Below are 17487 nucleotides of genomic sequence, written 5' to 3' on the forward strand. Positions count from 1 at the left end.
AAATATTCTAATATTCGTTAAACTTATAGTGATCTTATTGAATTGGGTTTTGTCATCTATTAATAAGGGTCTAGTTGAGTAGCAAAGTGTAAGCAATTATGTTTAATTGAAGCTTGTAATGGGAAGGGCTCAGTTGATACGCTGTTGATTAGGGTTTGCTAATCCCCTCTCTAGCCTATAAAATGATCGGTTATATCTATCAGTTGCTTGAATTCCATTGAAAGCTGCTATATCAAAATATGTCATAGAGAGGAAGATCTGACATTTCGATAGATCTTTGATTATCAGATTGATCTATTTTTCTTCAAGTAGGTATGCTTTAACTTCGCTGTACTTATTGATCTCTATGTTTTACAATCATATATGGATTCGATTATTCTTGATTAATAAGTGTTGATACCTAAATTTTGGTGACTCGTCTAGTCATTTATCATATTAAAAAATTAGGGATTAATTTTATCCATGAAAAAATATTAATTACATATCATATAAATTTAGGTGCATTTATTTTTAATTTGCATTTTTTGCATTTATTTATTGGGTGGTGGTTGATGAGTTTGAATTAGTGGTTTTGAGCTTTAATTTGGTAGATTGGACTAAGCCCACAAGGCGAGCGAATTAGCCCAAGCCCTTTTTTTTTATGATCGAAAATTATTTTGTGAAAAATAAAGATTTGAAATCTTTCCAGGATATGATGGAATTTTCTGAATAAAGCAGATATGACAAAAAATATTGCTTTCGGAAAATCAGATGTTGCATTTGGAAAAAATCTTTGTGGATATGAATTTTGAAAAATTAAAATCCTAACTCGTGACCTATAAAAAGAAAAAAAAAAAACGAATAGGGTTTTGGGGACTTCTCTTCGTTCAAGGCAGAAAAAAAAAAGACAAAAAAGAAGGGAAAAGTCAACGGAAGCTTTGGCTCCTGTAGAGAGGGTACATAAAGACCGGTGAGAGAGATAAGTGATGTGAGGGAGAGAAAAAAAAAAAAAATTGTGCACTTTGTTCATCTTCGTGGGTTTCTTCTCCACGAACCCCCACGTTGCTTCGTTGCAGGCCACACCGTTGCGACCCTGCGCCGCTCGCTGTTGGCCTCCATCTATGAGCACCTTTGCCAGCCTTGCCATCGGCGCTTGTATCCGGGCCTCCGTCGTGCTTCCATAGCCGTGAGCACCCCCCGCAACTCTACAACCCGCTCGCCACCATATCCCATCGGTGCCTTCGCCACTCTGCCCCCACGCCGGCCGCTGCACCATCAACTCTGCTCGAGCTCCCTGCTGCTGAAATCGCATTGTTGCCATAGCAACAACCCGAAGCCAGCGACGCCCCTATTACCGTCGCTCTGCCACTATTGTGAATTTTGTGCATAGACATCACTACTACAGCTAGAATGCCACTAGGATGGCGAAAGGAATGAGAGTAGAATTGACCTTGCATCGATCAAAGAAAGAATGTGTTGGAGGTGACTTTATCAGAGTAGCGTAATAGAATTTTGTGCTGAGTTGGTAGAACTTAAACTGTTGAAGTAAAAGTGAAAGAGAGGGGAATCGCTAGCAACAATTGTGCTTGACTAGTTGCTGGGGTGTGAGTTTGACGCCATATGAATAGTGTGAGTTTATGAAGCATATTGTGATAATGAATCATGGTCATTATGAGTTTACAGTAATGTTGTTTGGGTTGACGAATGCTCCAGCTGCTTTCATGGATATGATGAACTGAATATTCAAGGAATATTTAGATCAATTTGTTATTGTGTTCATAGATGATATCTTGGTCTAGTTGAGAAGTGAAGAAGAGCATGAGAATCATCTGAGAGTAGTACTCCAGACCTTAAGAACTCATCAATTGTATGCTAAGTTAGCAACTGCGAGTTTTGATTGACACGTGTTGCGTTCTTAGGTCATGTGATTTTTGGAGAAGGAATCTCCCTTGACCCGAGCAAGATAGAAGCTGTGATCAAGTGGCCGAGACCAACGACAATGACAAAGATCAGAAGTTTTCTGGGCTTAGCAGGTTATTACAGACAGTTTGTAGAAGGTTTTTCATCGTTAGCGTCACCTCTAACAAGACTCTTGAAGAAGGAAGAGAAATTTGTGTGATCGGATGAGTGTGAGCGTAGTTTTCAAGAGCTTAAGGAAAAGCTAACTACTGCACCTGTGCTGACGATTCTATCTGGTCCAGGAGGATTCGAGATCTATAGTGATGTGTTATTCAGGGGATTGGGTTGCGTGTTGATGCAACGTGGTAGAGTTGTTGGATACGCTTCCCGACAGTTGAGACCTCATAAATTGAATTATTCGACACATGACTTAGAACTCGCAGCCATCATATTTGCGTTGAAGATTTGGAGGCACTACTTGTGCGGAGAAAAGTTTCAGATTTTCACAGACCATCAGATTCTCAAGTATCTGTTCTCTCATAAGGGGTTGAACATGAGACAGCGCCGATGGATGGAATTACTGAAAGACTACGACTATGACATTCTATATCACTTGGGGAAGGCGAACAAGGTCGCCGATGCATTGAGTCAGAAGTCTTCAATAGCGCAAATCTTGGTTAAGGAGTGGAACTTAATCGAGAGAGCTTGGGATTTGGAATTCAAATTTGGGGTAGGCCACCTCTCAAGTCTTATGGCCACCCTAGAATTGAACCAGATGTCCAGGTCAGAATCAAGCAACTCCAATCGATAGATCCAGATGTACTAGAGAATTCTTTAAGAAGATATCGATAAAAGAAAGGCTGATTTTCAAGTTTCTGATGATGGGGTATTGAGGTTCCATGGACGTTTGGTTGTACTTGATGATGTAGAACTTAAAGAAGAAATTTTATCTGAAGCACATCGTAGCAGTTATAGCATTCATCTTGGAAGCACTAAGATGTATCAGAATTTGCGTCAATACTACTAGTGGTCAGGTATGAAGGTGGACATTGCCAAGCATGTCGCAAAGTGTTTGACTTGTCAGTAAGTAAAAACTCAGCATTGCAAGCCGGGAGGACTTCTGCAACCTCTTGCGATCCCATAATGGAAATGGGAGCATATTACGATGGATTTCGTGACTGGACTACTAAGGAGTCAAAGAGGAAATTATTTAATTTGGGTAGTAGTCGACAGGCTGACAAAGTCGGCTTACTTCATTGCAATTTGAAAGGACCTGAATCTGGATAGACACGCAAACCTATATGTGCATTAGGTGGTTCGTATGCATAGAGTGCTGGTTACGATAACATCCGATAGACCCGAGGTTTACCGCTGCTTTTTGGAAGAGCTTGCAGAGTGCTTTAGGTACAAAGCTTCAGTATAGTACGGCATATCATCCTCAGATGGATGGCCAGTCTGAAATGACAATTCATGAAGACATGTTGAGAGCATATGTAATAGACTTCCAAGGAAGTTGGGAAGATCAGTTGCACCTGGTAGAGTTTGCCTATAACAATAGTTATGAGCAGAGCATCAAGATGGCTCCTTTTGAAGGGTTGTATGACATAGCGTGTAGAACTCCAGTATGTTGGGATGAAGTCGGGGAAAGGAAAATCACAAGTCCAGAGTTGGTTCAGCAATTAGTAGATGCCGTGGCAGTGATCAGAGACAGATTAAAGACCGCGTAGAGCAGATAGAAAAGTTATGTAGATAAGCGTCGAAGGTCTTTGGAATTCTAAGTTGGTGATCATGTTTTTCTGAAAGTGTCACCAATGAGAGGAAATTCATGCTTTGATAAGAAAGGCAAGCTGAGTTCGAGATACGTAAGTCCATTTGAGATTCTTGAAAGAATCAGAAACCTAGTGTATCGTCTTGCGTTGCCGCCAAGATTGGCACAAGTGCATGACGTCTTTCAAGTGTCGATGTTAAGGAAGTACGAGCCTGACCCGACCCACGTGCTTAATTTCGAGGAATTGGACGTGGATGACCGTGTGTCATACGTTGAAAACTCGGTTCAGATTGTCGATTGTAAATAGCAAGTTTTGCGTACAAAGACCATTCTATTGGTCAAAGTGGTATGGCAATACCACGGCACTGAAGGAGCGACTTGGGAGACTGAAGAGTCGATGAGACAGTTGTATCCCCGCCTTTTTGATCAAAGTGTGTAATGGTTTAAATTTCCAGGACGAAATTTTTATAAGAAGGGAAGAGTTGTGACATTCCGAAATATAATCCCGTTTCGATAAAGTGAAATGGGTATGTCGTCGACGTGTCTATGGTCATTTTTCTCTGAGTTGATCACTCACGAGTTAACTAACCTATTGGGTGAAGCCGTTAAGGGATGTATCTGCAGTAAAATCCCTAAAAGCTACTCAATTGGTTGGATTGGACTAAAATCGCGTCTGATCGATTCTAACCATAAAATTTAAAATAGTTTCGGAAATCGAATATTTGAGCATGTCACAATTCATTTTTAGGACCGTCTCATCATCTGTCAATTTATTGACAAGTCCGAAATTTCAAGAAAGAAATTATCGGAGGAAAAATCGAAGACTGGAAGAAAATAAAAAGGGAATGAGAAAAGGAAAATAATAGAAATAATAAGAAAATTGTGTTTTCTTATTAAAAAAATTATTTTCTTTTCTCTCTTTTTTCTCTCTCTTCTCTCTCCTCTCCCCTCCCCCTCATGCGAGAGCCCTCCCCACTGACCACCTACCCCTTCTCTTCTTCTCTCTCTTTCTTTTTCGCTTTAACTGGTCAACTCTTATCTCCTTCTCTCTCCTTTCTCCTTCTCTCTTGACGCCCTCTCTCTCTCGGTACTCTCTCTCCCCCCTCACCGTGCAAACAAAGACAGAGGTAGCAAAATAGAAACAACAGCCACCGTTGTTTGAAGACCGAAGCAGCTCACTGTCGCTGCCGCATGCCGCCGGACCGCCGTTCGCACCACCCGCGCAATGCTGCGCGTTCAGCAGCCACCCCTCGCGCCCGGGCGTTCTCCCCGCGCGATCCGGCCTCTGTCCAGCTGCGGTCGGGGCCACCTCCGGCCGCCGCCCGGCTCGTCCGGCCACCATTCGAATCCGCGGGAGCTTCCTCGCCCTCCCTTGGCCTTGCTTCACCGCCCTAGCCGCCGAACTAGCCGGCCAGCCCAAGTCCGCAACCCACAGAGTGGGTTTCCAGCGACTTCGGGCCCCGCTTTTAGGCCATTTCTGGGTCTCGAACCCGAGCCGTGCTTTGGGGTTTATCGTTCATTGCGTCGTTCCCGTCGAATTGATCTGATTTGCGTGCGATTCCGATGAGTAATCTCACTAATCCTTGCTTAGTGGATTAATTATACTTAAGGGTTGTTTAGTTTTAATTATTTAAGTTTAGGTGGTTAGATTAGTATAGATTAGTGTTTATTAGTCAATTGTGATGCGAATTAGGTAATTTGATGACGCAATTAGCAAGTAGACGTAGTCTACTATTTATTGAAAGCATTTCAGGATTTTTCCCGATCCTTAGTGGGCTTCAATTAGGCAATTCGAGCCTAAATTGGATTTTTAGTAATTAATTATTAATTTTCGAAATTAATTAATTAATTAATTATTTTTCTGGAAATTCAACTGAGATGGCCGGTGGTCGGAATTTTATGTTGATGATCATGGTGTAGCCCGTTTATTTAATTGGGCTTTACTTTGAGCTAAATTGAATTTTTAATATTTATTAATTAATTTTCGAAATTCATTAATTATTTTTCAGAAATTAAGGCTGAGATAGCCGAGTCCGAAATTTCGTGCTGATTGTCATGGTACAGTCCGTTTATTTAATTGAGTTCTACGTTGTGCTGAATTAATTTAATTGTGGATTTTTAGGGATTATTCCTAAATTGAATTAATTTGAGTAATTGACTGGTGAATAATTAAGTATCGGTTGCCAATGATAAAGGTATTGTGGTAGACTACGATCATACTGGAAATTGTGGAAATGAAAGTGAGTATGTAAGATGTATACTGACCTGATGACTAGGCATGTCATCTAAGAATTTGGTCATGTGTATAGTGGATCCATGATAGGTTCTATATCACCTTGGAGAAGGCACGTGCACTCGGTGAAGTGGTCTATCACCCAGGAGAATGCACGTGGGCTCGGTGATAAAGTGTGGCATCTTGAAAGAGACATGTGGGCTCGGTAATTTGATGTATTACTTCGGAGAATGAATGTGGTCTCGATGAGTACATTTGGCATCTTGAAGAGACACGTGGGCTCGGTGACTTGATGCATCGCCTTGGAGAATGCACATGGGCTCAGTAAATTAATGCATTACCTCGGAGAATGCACGTGGCTTGGTGATCGGTTCCACCACCTTAGAGAATGCACGTGGCTCGGTGATAAGGGATATCGCCTCGGAGAATGCACGTGACTCGGTGATTGGTTTTATCAGTTGAGACTGTAGAGCAATGACTAGAATGACCTGGGAAATGGTTAGAGTGTCATGTAATCGACTAAGTCGACTAGTCTTTGCTTTGATTTGATGCTGTGAAATGATTGATTAAATGGAATGATCGGTGAATGGTTGATTGAGATGTAATCGACTAGATTGATTGATCATTACTTGAGTCTGATGTTATAAATTGATTGATTGAATGGAAATGATCGTGAGTGGTCTTGTTGGCATGCAATCGACAAAGTCGATTTGATTGATGTTTCGATCTGTAATGTGATTGCTTGTCTATTTGATCTGTACTAACATGCAGGTGGGATTTGAGGCCAAGGTAAGTCCTTTGACTCGTGCTGTGCTTAGGCAACCATGTGGTGTAATTGGTTCCCTAATTGAGTTTTAGTGGGGTAGAACTCGCTGAGACATAGTCTCATCCCGGTTGTGGGACAATATTTCAGGCCCGTAGATGAATCGAGGAGGAGGAATCAGAGAAGGAGAACACTGAAGTGAAACATGAGGAGGGGAAAGATTTTTGAAGAAGAAGCTGATCCAGAGAGGGATCCTGAGTACGACCAAATGAGGACAGAAGTCCCATCCTCCTTTGGAAATCCTGTTTTGATGTGAATAGAGTGAAATTAGAAAGTCGTGAATAGTTTTATGAAGCTCTTTGAATCATGCTTTGTATAAAAGTATGGGTGTGAATTTTAATATGAAAATTTTGGCCCTGCTTTTCTATCCCATTGTTTTATTGTCTGGAGATTTATAATTGCTTCTGCATATGTTTAAAAATTTAAAAAAGGGTCAGCGATACGTAGTCCTATGATATCACATTTTAAAATCGACCAAATGTAAGAGATGTGTGCGTACCTGAGGATCGGAGCGTGACAAGCGCTGATCGACAGCAACTCGTGAAGCTGCCCTTGCCTTGATGTGCCCCAGCCACGACGCAGCCCCCCTGGATCGACGCCGCCCATCGGTGCTCTGTCCTTGCCATTGCCTCGTCCCACCGGATGTCGAGTCGACGCTTCCTGTAGCTAGATCTGACCACCGCGACACCCTGCTCGACTCTAAACGCCGCTCGCACGCAACTCGCCTTCGCCAGCTCGAGTCGGATCTGCATTGCCAGCGACGATTGCAACTTCGAACCATTGCTGCCCCCTCTGGACGGTGGCATCACAGCAGCTCGCCACCTCGCCGAGTGTTTGCCGCCCTTCGCCGAGCCCCACACCGACGGACTGCAGCCGCGTAGTCGCTTGCCCCGCAACGCTGCGAGCTCCGTTGCCAAGATTCCCTCTGCTCGAGCCCGTGCACAGCCACGCTACTGTCGCTTTGCTGCGGCCACACACACCACCGTGTCGCTGCCGCCGCCTCCTTCAGCCACCTTCAGCCACCGGATCCCTTGCCGGAGCTCCAACACCGGGCGAGACCACCCAACGGTGTTGCTATCCCTTTCCAAGTCTCCCTTTAGGTGTTTTTTTGTTTTTTGTTATTTTTCATTTACTTTATGCTATTTTAGTTTATTTATTTATTTTAAAGTTATGTTATTATTGTACCAATTGAAACATTGGGAGTTGATTCATAGGGGTTTTGTTCAAATTTTTGTAATTATTAATTTGATTTGTAAGAGATCGGATCATTTTTTAATTACATTAATTTTTGGGCATTTTGATAGTATTTTAATTGTTAAATCATTATAATTATTAATTTGATTCATAAGACTTCGGATCAGATTTTTAATTATTTTGAATGATGTTTAGGTTAAAAGTAATTGTTAATTTAACTTTTGTGAGACGACGGATTATTTTTTCGATTATTTTAATAATTTATTTGTTGAATATCTTGATTGTTTATATTTAATATTTATTTGATAATTACTTGTCTTGGAAAAACACTAAAAAAATCAAAATCTTGCATCAAAGCATGTAGGTTTAATAAATTAGACATGTGGGATAAATCGGACATGTAGGATTAGGTTATGAAATTTTCGTCATCTAGTGATTGTTGCTAGGTTCATTTAGTTAGAAATTGCTCGTCATTAGAATTAGGTCATTTGATTAATTTAAATTCATATTTAATTGTTTCAAATTTCATGGAAAATACAAAAAAAATTTAGAATAAATTCATTTCATGCTTTAGGATAGATTGCATGCTTATTCATATTATATAGTTTATGTCATATTGCCATGCCATATCATTTCATATTAAATTAGTAGCATGCATTGCATGATTCTCATTAAAATAAAGTAAAAACCAAAATTGAGTGATTGCATGTTAATTAGAAATTATATCTAGAATTGTCGGTGTGAATTCTAATCTAACGTTGCAGATGCTTTCGTTGCTATGAGGTAAGTTTTGCAATTTATTCATTTGCTTTCTTGAGTGCTAAATTGATGGTTTGCGCACCCACATGATCACAATCAATTTAAGCTGCCTGCATATATATATATATATATTTTAAAATAAAAAGGGAAAGGTACCGAAAGGACGTTAGAGAAATCTAATGTGACCAAGTCTCCGAACTCATAATCTCTGGTTCGTAGGAGTAAAGTAAATCTCCTGTTACTTTACTTGGATTTCTAATCGACCCACAAAAAATAGATTAGTGTCAACTCCTGATTGGAAAATCAATTGCATGTTAAGAACTTGAACCTAAGTTATGAATTGGTACAGGCTTGGGAGAGCCCGAGCTAAGTTTAGTCTTAGTAATCCATTAACCTAATTTTAGGTGGTGCACCTGAAATTTAGGTCGCGACAATAAGTTAAATTATGTGAACACTTTTCTACAATAAATTCTTTGAAGGGATCATTTGGATTTACACATCTAAAATAAGGACACTCGTCCTCGAACATATATGTATATATATGTATACAGACATACACGAACCACTATTATTCTTCAATGAATCACTTTGTGTATCCTTATATTCATATATTGTTTATCCTTCGGTTAAATGGATTTGAAAAGAATGTTTAGATTTACGATGAATAAAAACCTCTTCGTTGTCTTCCCAAAGATGAATCGGCAAGAAAGTAATTTGTTGCTTCTAAGGATACATTGAGTAAAACTAAAATGTGAAGCTTCGGATCACAAATTTTTTATAGATATACATGGGAGCCACCAGAACCAATTAACCACTTGGGTTAAAATTTCTAATCCGTGCATGCATCGTGTAATGTGTATGTATAATTTCCCAAGTGGTTCTTTTAATTACATTTTATTTAGTTAACAAGTACAGATTCGTTTACACCAGACCCAAAATCTAGACCGAAACATAAAGAAGCTAATATCCCAAATCAAAAGCATAACAATACACTTAACCAATAAGACCTACTCAATTAAATGCCTAAAAAAGCATGTCGATCATAAATGTCATGTTAATAGGCTTGGCCCACGAAACCCATCGATGGGTCTAAAGAGCTCATCGATTAGGAGTTTTCAATGAAGAACCTTTTAGTAGAGATCAAGACACGTGCAGACGATTGATCGATTCCAAACATGAATGAAAGTTGAAGTTTGAGCCAAGAAGGATCCATCAACTAAGGGATAACAATACCCAAAGGATCGAAAGCGGTCACAAGTCATCTTGAAGTAGTGTGAGACAATTAGAGATTCTTGCATAGGAAAATCAAAGACGCACAACAAAATCGCCCATTAAAGATGAAGAGGAATAAGAGTTTGCACACTTATTTACACATGCACATATCTTTCAAATCGTTTCAATACTTCGAACGAGAATCATGCTGCATCTATCAAGGAGTCCATCAAGTTAGGAAAAAATTATTCAGATCATATCTTTGTTGAGGTTTGAGTTTCAAATTCAAATTAGATTATTCCTAAGTTTAATATTTGTCTTTGAGTATGAAAGCTTTCAAGTCGAGTCTTACTTTATCTATGCTTTTTATTGATTTCCTTTGAGAAGTATATTGTTCAACTCCAGTCATTGTTCCGATTCAATCACAATCTTTGCAATTTCCTTACTGATCTTTAAGTTATTGTTTTCTGACATTGGAGAGGAGAATATGAAGCTCTTAGATCTGCAAGATAAAGGACCATAGAACTACGTGGTAGATAGAATTAGCGTTAGGTGATGATTACCATTTATCGCGAGCTATCTTACGGAGAGATAAGGTTGAGGTACCCGCTAGAACACCAAAAGCGTGCGTTAAAGTATTTAAGTATTTCGAGGAGAAGCTGAAATTAAATAACAGAAATCAATGATTCCAGCAAACTTGGATTGATGGTCATGGCAGATTATTGAGAAACCGCGAGCCCCTTTAGAGCCATTTTCGTGAAGAACGGGAAAAACTCCATTCGAGGAATTACTTAACGTCGACATCTGCGTGCATTAGATCATGAATGAACAGCCCGGAGAGATGCCAAGTAGAGATTGTTGACGGAGTACGCGGACAGTTTCTTCTGAACTTGCAAATATTTGTCGAACCTGACTTAATTTTAGGTCTCAAATCTTCCACGTCCGCGTAGATTTTTATTTATGCAGGATATAACGGATGAATGACATGCAAACAAAAAGAAGAAAATGGTTTCGACTTCCACAACGAATGTCTAAACGACTTTGAATGCGTAGTCCACAGCTAATACCATGATAAAATTGAGTTCTGAGTTTGGTAAAAAAGACAAGTCAACGAGAGCCTAAAATCAGCAAAGAGGGAACACTGGTGGTGCTTGGAACGTGGACCTTATGACGAGAAGCGCTTGCAATGTGGCCCCAAAGATAGACGAGGTGGCACAGTCCGTTTGATTTCATCATCGACGGAATTAGTTTTATCGGAGGACTCAGAGTTATTGTGAACCTTCCCATTCCAACTGACACTCCAAGGCTTCTCCGAGCTCTTCTTGCTGAGGAGCAGATGAAGACGCACAGGAGTAGAAGTGAAGCTCTTGACCTGGAAATACTTGATCAGGAACGGGATGCTCGATCCAATGACCCCCACAGAAAACTCCAACCACACAACATCGCTCGGTATGACGCTGTACAGCCCCGTCATGAAGGCAACCATGGTCCCCCCGAGGGAGATGTAAAGCAGTTTCTTACTGTACACGATGGCCCTCCTCAAGGCCATTTCCTCGGCAAGCATGGCTGAGATCAAGAGGAACAGGACTGTCAGGGAAGTAGATACAGCGAGGACATCGGCTAGGATGAAGACCTTGAAAGCGGTTTTATCAATGAGGATAGGCTGGCCAGGTTTGTGGTTTTTTTGGCCGCTTAATTTCGCCGGAGGTGGGTGCTGAGGAAGTCATGGAAGTTGCATAAGGGGGATGGCAGCGGTGGAAGAGTGTCAATATCTTCAGGAGTGTCAATATCTTCAGGCGTCAAACCACCAGGCAATGTGAAGGCGGCGGCAAAAGTGATGGTAGCAAGGAGGGTGGCGACGATGCAGAGGGCATTGGCGTGGCCCTTGAGGTCGGCTTCGGGCTTGTCGAGGAAGGTGGGTTGGCCGGCGGGGTGGTTCCAGGTCTGAGGCTTTCGGCCAGCTGGGATGGACTTCAGGTATCGGTAAAGGTAGTCCTGCAGATGAGCAATAACGATCAGCAGTTGGTAGGAGCAGGTAACGGAAATGGACCATTCTATTTTATGGTAAGGCTCGTGTGAATTTTCAAGGTCGTCAACAGCCTAGATTTCCCGCCAAATAACGTAAACCTATATAGATAGATCGTTTAGAGGAAGCACTAGTTTAATTTCCCCCCAATGGATACAATCTTTATAGAATTTTATTGAGTCTGCCACGTAGTTCTGTAAATTAGTTTTAATACCTCTATTAATATACAAAGCCCAATATATGGGCTCCAATAGATTTATTTACTCAATTTACTAAGAAGTACCACTAAGCACTATAACATATGACAACAATAATGGGTTACGGCAACAACACAAAAAAAAATGTTGACAATATTATAGAGAAAAGAACAAACCAATTTTCAGCTCAAATTTTCACAAAAAATTTGGACCAACTCATATAAATCTTGAGTGCTCTTTATTATTCCGTTGATTTCTCTTATAACTATTTTTGTCCCTCATTAAATTTATGTTACAAAATCCTTTAATTTTCTCGCTATTTCACCACATAACCCGACGCAGAATCCCATGTGCAAAAGATAATTTAGTCAGATGAGCTAATAATTACCTTCCTCTTCGTGTATTGCCACTCAGACTCACAAATATCCAGAAACGTGCAGCCCTCGTCGTTCTTGGCCCTCAGATCCACCCCAGGAATCTTCAGCAACCTCTTCACCATTCTGTAGTTCAGGTCCCCAGCCGCCACGTGCAGCGGCGTGTTCCCAAAGCGGTCGGCCTCGTTCACCAGCCTCACCAGCTCGGGCAATCTCAACACCGCCTTAGAGTGTTTCGGCCCGCACTTCAGCGCGAGGTGAACCACGTTCCGGCCCTCGTCGTCGGCGACCTCAACCGTGTCGGGGCAGTGCTCGAGGATCTCTCTCAGGACGTGGAGGTGGCCCGACGAGGCGGCTTCGAGCAGTGGGGTTCGGCCATGGGTGCGTTCCTTGGTGTAGGCCGAGGAAGGGTCGGCTAGGAGGAGGCGGGTGGCGATGTCTTTCTCTCCGGCTTTCGCTGCGAAGTGCAGGGCTGTTCTTCCGTTGTCGTCGGCCTTGTTGATCATATCCAATCCTTGGAGATTTATGAGAGCTTCCACGCAATCTAGGACACGAGGAAGAACTCGTTAGAAAGAGTAGATAGAAATATAATAAAAGAAACGGGAGATGTAGCTGCTGCTGTTATGGTTTCTTTATATGTGGGCGAGTCTGCTCTAAGCATAGCATCTAGATGATAACATCTCCTAAGGGACATGTAATTGATTTAATTGAAGTAAGCCCAGTTTATATCGGTAATTTTGCCACCAAAGTTCGCTTTTTCTTCTTGGGTTTCATATGAAATGCTCTTTGAATTACACAATCCGCCATTGCAATCATCGATAAGTTAGTTTAGAGTAAGGTGAATGGTTTTTGGTGCGGTCCGGCCCCACTCTGAAATTTGTTTAGAAGGATTGGTTTTTAGTTTCTAGATCTGTAGATTAGACTGCCTAAAAGTATAGTCATGTTGCCATACTTTTGTCTCTTGTTGAAATTGAAGGTTGACTATGAAATACATCATAGAACTAATTAAAGAAGATGGGGATGATAAATTACAAAAGCACATGTCTTTTTGGATTTTGTTATGGGTTTCACTACATAGTATGGTAAGTCAATAAAGCTTGAAGAAAATAAAAAAATCCATTTTCAAAATTCCTCAATTACCATTCACGCAAGTTTAAATCCGTTTCTTTTTCTTTTTTTTTCTTTTGGAAGACGGAGAGATGCCTCAATTGATTTTGGTTGTTAACAACACAAAGTTCAAGTGATCAATTAGTGCTGGTATGAATGAACTCCCTCATTTCCTTCAACATCATATGCCTTCACATAGCATTTCTTGCTTGTTCATGTACATTAAAAGAGTATAGTTTCTATATTTCTTACCTAAGTGTTTGCTTGAATTAAAAAGTTGAAAGGCGACACGGGCTGAAAACATATCAATGCTTCGTAAAAATAGAAACGCACACTTCAGATCATACTTGATTTTGCGCCAAATGGAACCTCCCGTTCTCAAAAATAAATCTGCTAGTCATATGAGTACCATTGTTAAATTTTGCATTATATCGAACACTTACATGTTGCAAAAAAATAACTATATGTATAGTCTTAATACTGGTACATAGTAGAGTTTTCTATGTTTGGTAAATATTTTTAGTCTATTATTAGATTGTTAATTCCATGCAAGTACTTTAAAAATCTATTTCCATAGTGCTTTCCATATATCTGCTTTGACTGGTAAGCGTGCGACTAGCCCCTATGGATGAGCACCAGAAAGGATAGAGAAAATAAGATGCTATATGCACGTGTGATGCCACGTCTTTTAATTGATTTATAAGTCCTAATAAATTGATTTTCAGAATATAAAGGACCATGTAATTACTCATTTTAAGCATGTATGAAAATTGACATACTCCTACTTCCAGCAAGAACAGCAGCGTGCAAGGGGTTTTGGCCTTCCGGGCCCCTCAAAGCGCGATCCCGAAAACCTTCTTCACATTGCCTGCCGCTCTCCAAGAACTTCACCATCTCCTTTACCACTTTCTCAATCCCTAACTCAGCCGCCACATACAATGCGCTCTCGCCGGCCTTGTTGACGCTCCCCAACATCTCTTCATCTTCTTTCCACAGTAACATCCCCATCTTCTCATCCCCGTTCCTCAGCGCCTCGTGCAGCGCTGTGTTCCCGGCCCCGTTCGTCTTCCTCAGCAAGCTGGTAATGATCCTGGCTGTGCCTCCATTCTCCATCTCTTTCATCTTCTGTGTGCATGGCGTCTCGGTGGTGGCCTTCCCCTCCCGTAGCTTGGCCTCGGAGAGGATGGTCTCCACGACTTTGAAGTGGCGTGTCCGCGCTGCGACGTGAAGTGGCGTGTCCGCTCCGTGACAGGAGTTGTTGGGCTTGGCCACGAGCTGGGGGCACTCGCGGAGGACCTGCTTGATGAAGTCCTCGTGGCCCGACTCCATCGCGAGGTGGACGAGATTGTTGCCCTTGCGGGTCTCTAGTTTGAGGAGGTCTAGGTCTAGCCGGGGTTCGTCTTCTCCATATTTCCGGATCGAGTTTTCGAGGGCGGTGAAGTTGCCTTCTTTGGCGGCTTTGTACATACTTGGGTCCATGTACTTCGTTGGGGGTTTACTGTCCTCCTCCATCTTCATCTCTTGTTCTTCCTCTCGAATTGCAGGCCTCTTCCTTAGTGTGTGGAGAAAGCAAAGTGAGTATTGAGTGGGGAGGAAGAGATGGAGGAGGGAGTCGCATGCTATAAGATCTATAAGGTTTCGTGCGTAATTATTGCTGGCCATTTTCTAGGGGCAAGTTGGAAGAATAAGCCTTACACGTCTTTGATTTGTAAGGACGACTTTTATCGCACCTCCAAATTTTTGTGTGAACCGAAAATCGCAAATTAACAGCGGATTAGTCAATTAATCAAGCATCTTGACATGGACATTATTCGGTCAGCGCGTTCCCACTCATTTGATTCTATGGAGATGGGGGCTTTGCTTAGGACACGAGATGAAGAGATGGCCGGAGAGATTGTGGTGGAGGGGCTCGATGGGGACATCGAGGGCCTAATCACCCAGCGGAAGCTCTTCAGATCTAGTCTTGCTCTGTTCCAGCCTCGAAAATACAAGGTACTGAAGAAACACCTTCTCTTTCCTCTTCTCCAGAGTTTTCCTTCTTAGCTGCCATGTCTAGAATCTTGCCAACCCGCTTGGTAAAACTGCTTGTGGACTCTACTGACTAAGAAGTAAACTTGTTAAATGGGTGGGCTGGGTTGGGTAATAAATGATACAACTTAAATTGACTCATTTAATCTATTTATGACTCACTTATTGTAATGTAAATTTCTTGACCTATACCCATTTAATTGAATTTAGGAGATCTAATTTTTTTATGTTTTTCTTTTCAAGAAAATGAACAGCTTATGAGAAGAGGTATTTATTGCAATTTCCAACACATGGTGATATACGTATAATAAATGCTACAATAATCAATTTTTTATATTAAACATGGTCAACAATTGTCCCCAAATTACTTAAATAATTTTGGCTCCAATCATTTGAATGTATTCATGAACAAGAGAGCCGAGGATGGCGGTTATGCACATTAATTTCGATCTCCAACGTGCAAATAAAAATTAGAATTATTCGTCAATGACCTATATATATATATATATATATATATATATATATATCTTGAAAGTCCTCATGAAAAATGAAAATAAGGAGTCTTTATTGAAAAGAAAATAAAAATAAAAGAAAGAAAAGTGGGTGGAAAGGCGGAATAGAAAACACAGCGGCTTTTGACAGCACCGAAAAGTGCGCCACTTCCGCCGCTTTCCCCAAATTCTAACCCCGCCCCGAATGTCACGTTCGCGTGCACTCCAATCACCTGAGCCGGTTTCCCGAAAACACCCTCGCTCGCCGACCTCAATTGCCGACCCCGCCACCGTAAACGTAACAGTGACGTGACGTGACGTCGTTGGCCACGCTGGTTTCGGCCCTCCCCCGACCTTCCGTACGCCCGTCCGTCCTTCGCCCTCCAGAAACAACGCGTGCATGGAACTCGTGAAAATCATTACATGGTTGGCTTGACTCGGCTTTGCCGCCATGTCCAGATCCTCTCCAAAGAAAAGTCTGCCAACGACTTACAACTGGCCAACCTGCTCGGTAAAAATGCTTATGCACTCTACCGACGAAGAAGTAAACTTGTCAAATGAGTGAAATGAGACGGGTCATAAATGATATAATTTAAATTGACTGATGTAACCTATTTATAATTTATTTATTTTAATGTAAATTTCTTGATTCATACATGACCCGACCCGATCTATTTAATTAAATTTATGAGATCTTATTTTTTATGTTTTTTTTTTCAAGAAAATGAAATTGCTAAAGTAAATAGATGAAGAAGCACAAGGAGTATGGTGGTGATTGAAGTATTCCCAACGTTTTTGTTAGCCATTAGTGTGAGGTATTCTCCCATTCCACCTCCAAGCTAGCTACGATGCTGCCCACAAGAGCCCCTTTCCAATGATATTATTATGGTAATTTATCAAGTTTGGTCTATTAGGTAACTTGGTGTTGGGAAAATATGGCTTCGAATTAAGTGGAACAATGAAGTCGGATGTTAGAGTAATCAAGTCGGACTTTGAAGCGTGATATCACTTTTTTTAAGGATTTATTTGCCTCACAAAATTGCTAATGGTCACCGGCAAATTTCCTCCAGGATACAACAAAGTCTCAAATGAGAATACTAGATATCAATTCTAGTATTTCTCCAGGGTCTCTCATAGGAAACAATTAGAAATAATGATTGTAATTTCTTTTGAAAGAAGACGAAAAATGGAAGAAGATCATCGTTTGATCTCAAAACAAATGTATTTATATGTCTTTCGAATAAATACAACTCTTCAAAAGATTGCAAAAGAACAAAGACAACCTTTGGGGAAAGGTTGTAAAATGAACAAGTATGTCTTAAAGCAAACGTTGAAAAGACATAAGAAATTCGGAATTAAATAAATAAAAATAATTGTAACTTTTCGTGAACAGTTGC

The 17487-nt window shown here is 41.0% G+C and overlaps 1 protein-coding gene across 1 annotated transcript; it reads right to left on the reverse strand.

Annotated features, from left to right (window-relative positions):
• Positions 1-11559: 11559 nt before the first annotated feature.
• On the reverse strand, positions 11560-15233 carry LOC120296222 (protein ACCELERATED CELL DEATH 6-like). The gene is made up of 3 exons (XM_039317933.1): positions 14351-15233; positions 12479-13008; positions 11560-11862 (listed from the first exon to the last, which is right to left on the reverse strand). Exons 1-3 carry the CDS (start codon positions 15231-15233, stop codon positions 11560-11562), a joined length of 1716 nt encoding a protein of 571 aa, XP_039173867.1.
• Positions 15234-17487: the final 2254 nt, after the last annotated feature.

This window comes from Eucalyptus grandis, chromosome 1, assembly GCF_016545825.1.
Source record: "Eucalyptus grandis isolate ANBG69807.140 chromosome 1, ASM1654582v1, whole genome shotgun sequence".
NCBI classification, from domain to species: domain Eukaryota; kingdom Viridiplantae; phylum Streptophyta; class Magnoliopsida; order Myrtales; family Myrtaceae; genus Eucalyptus; species Eucalyptus grandis.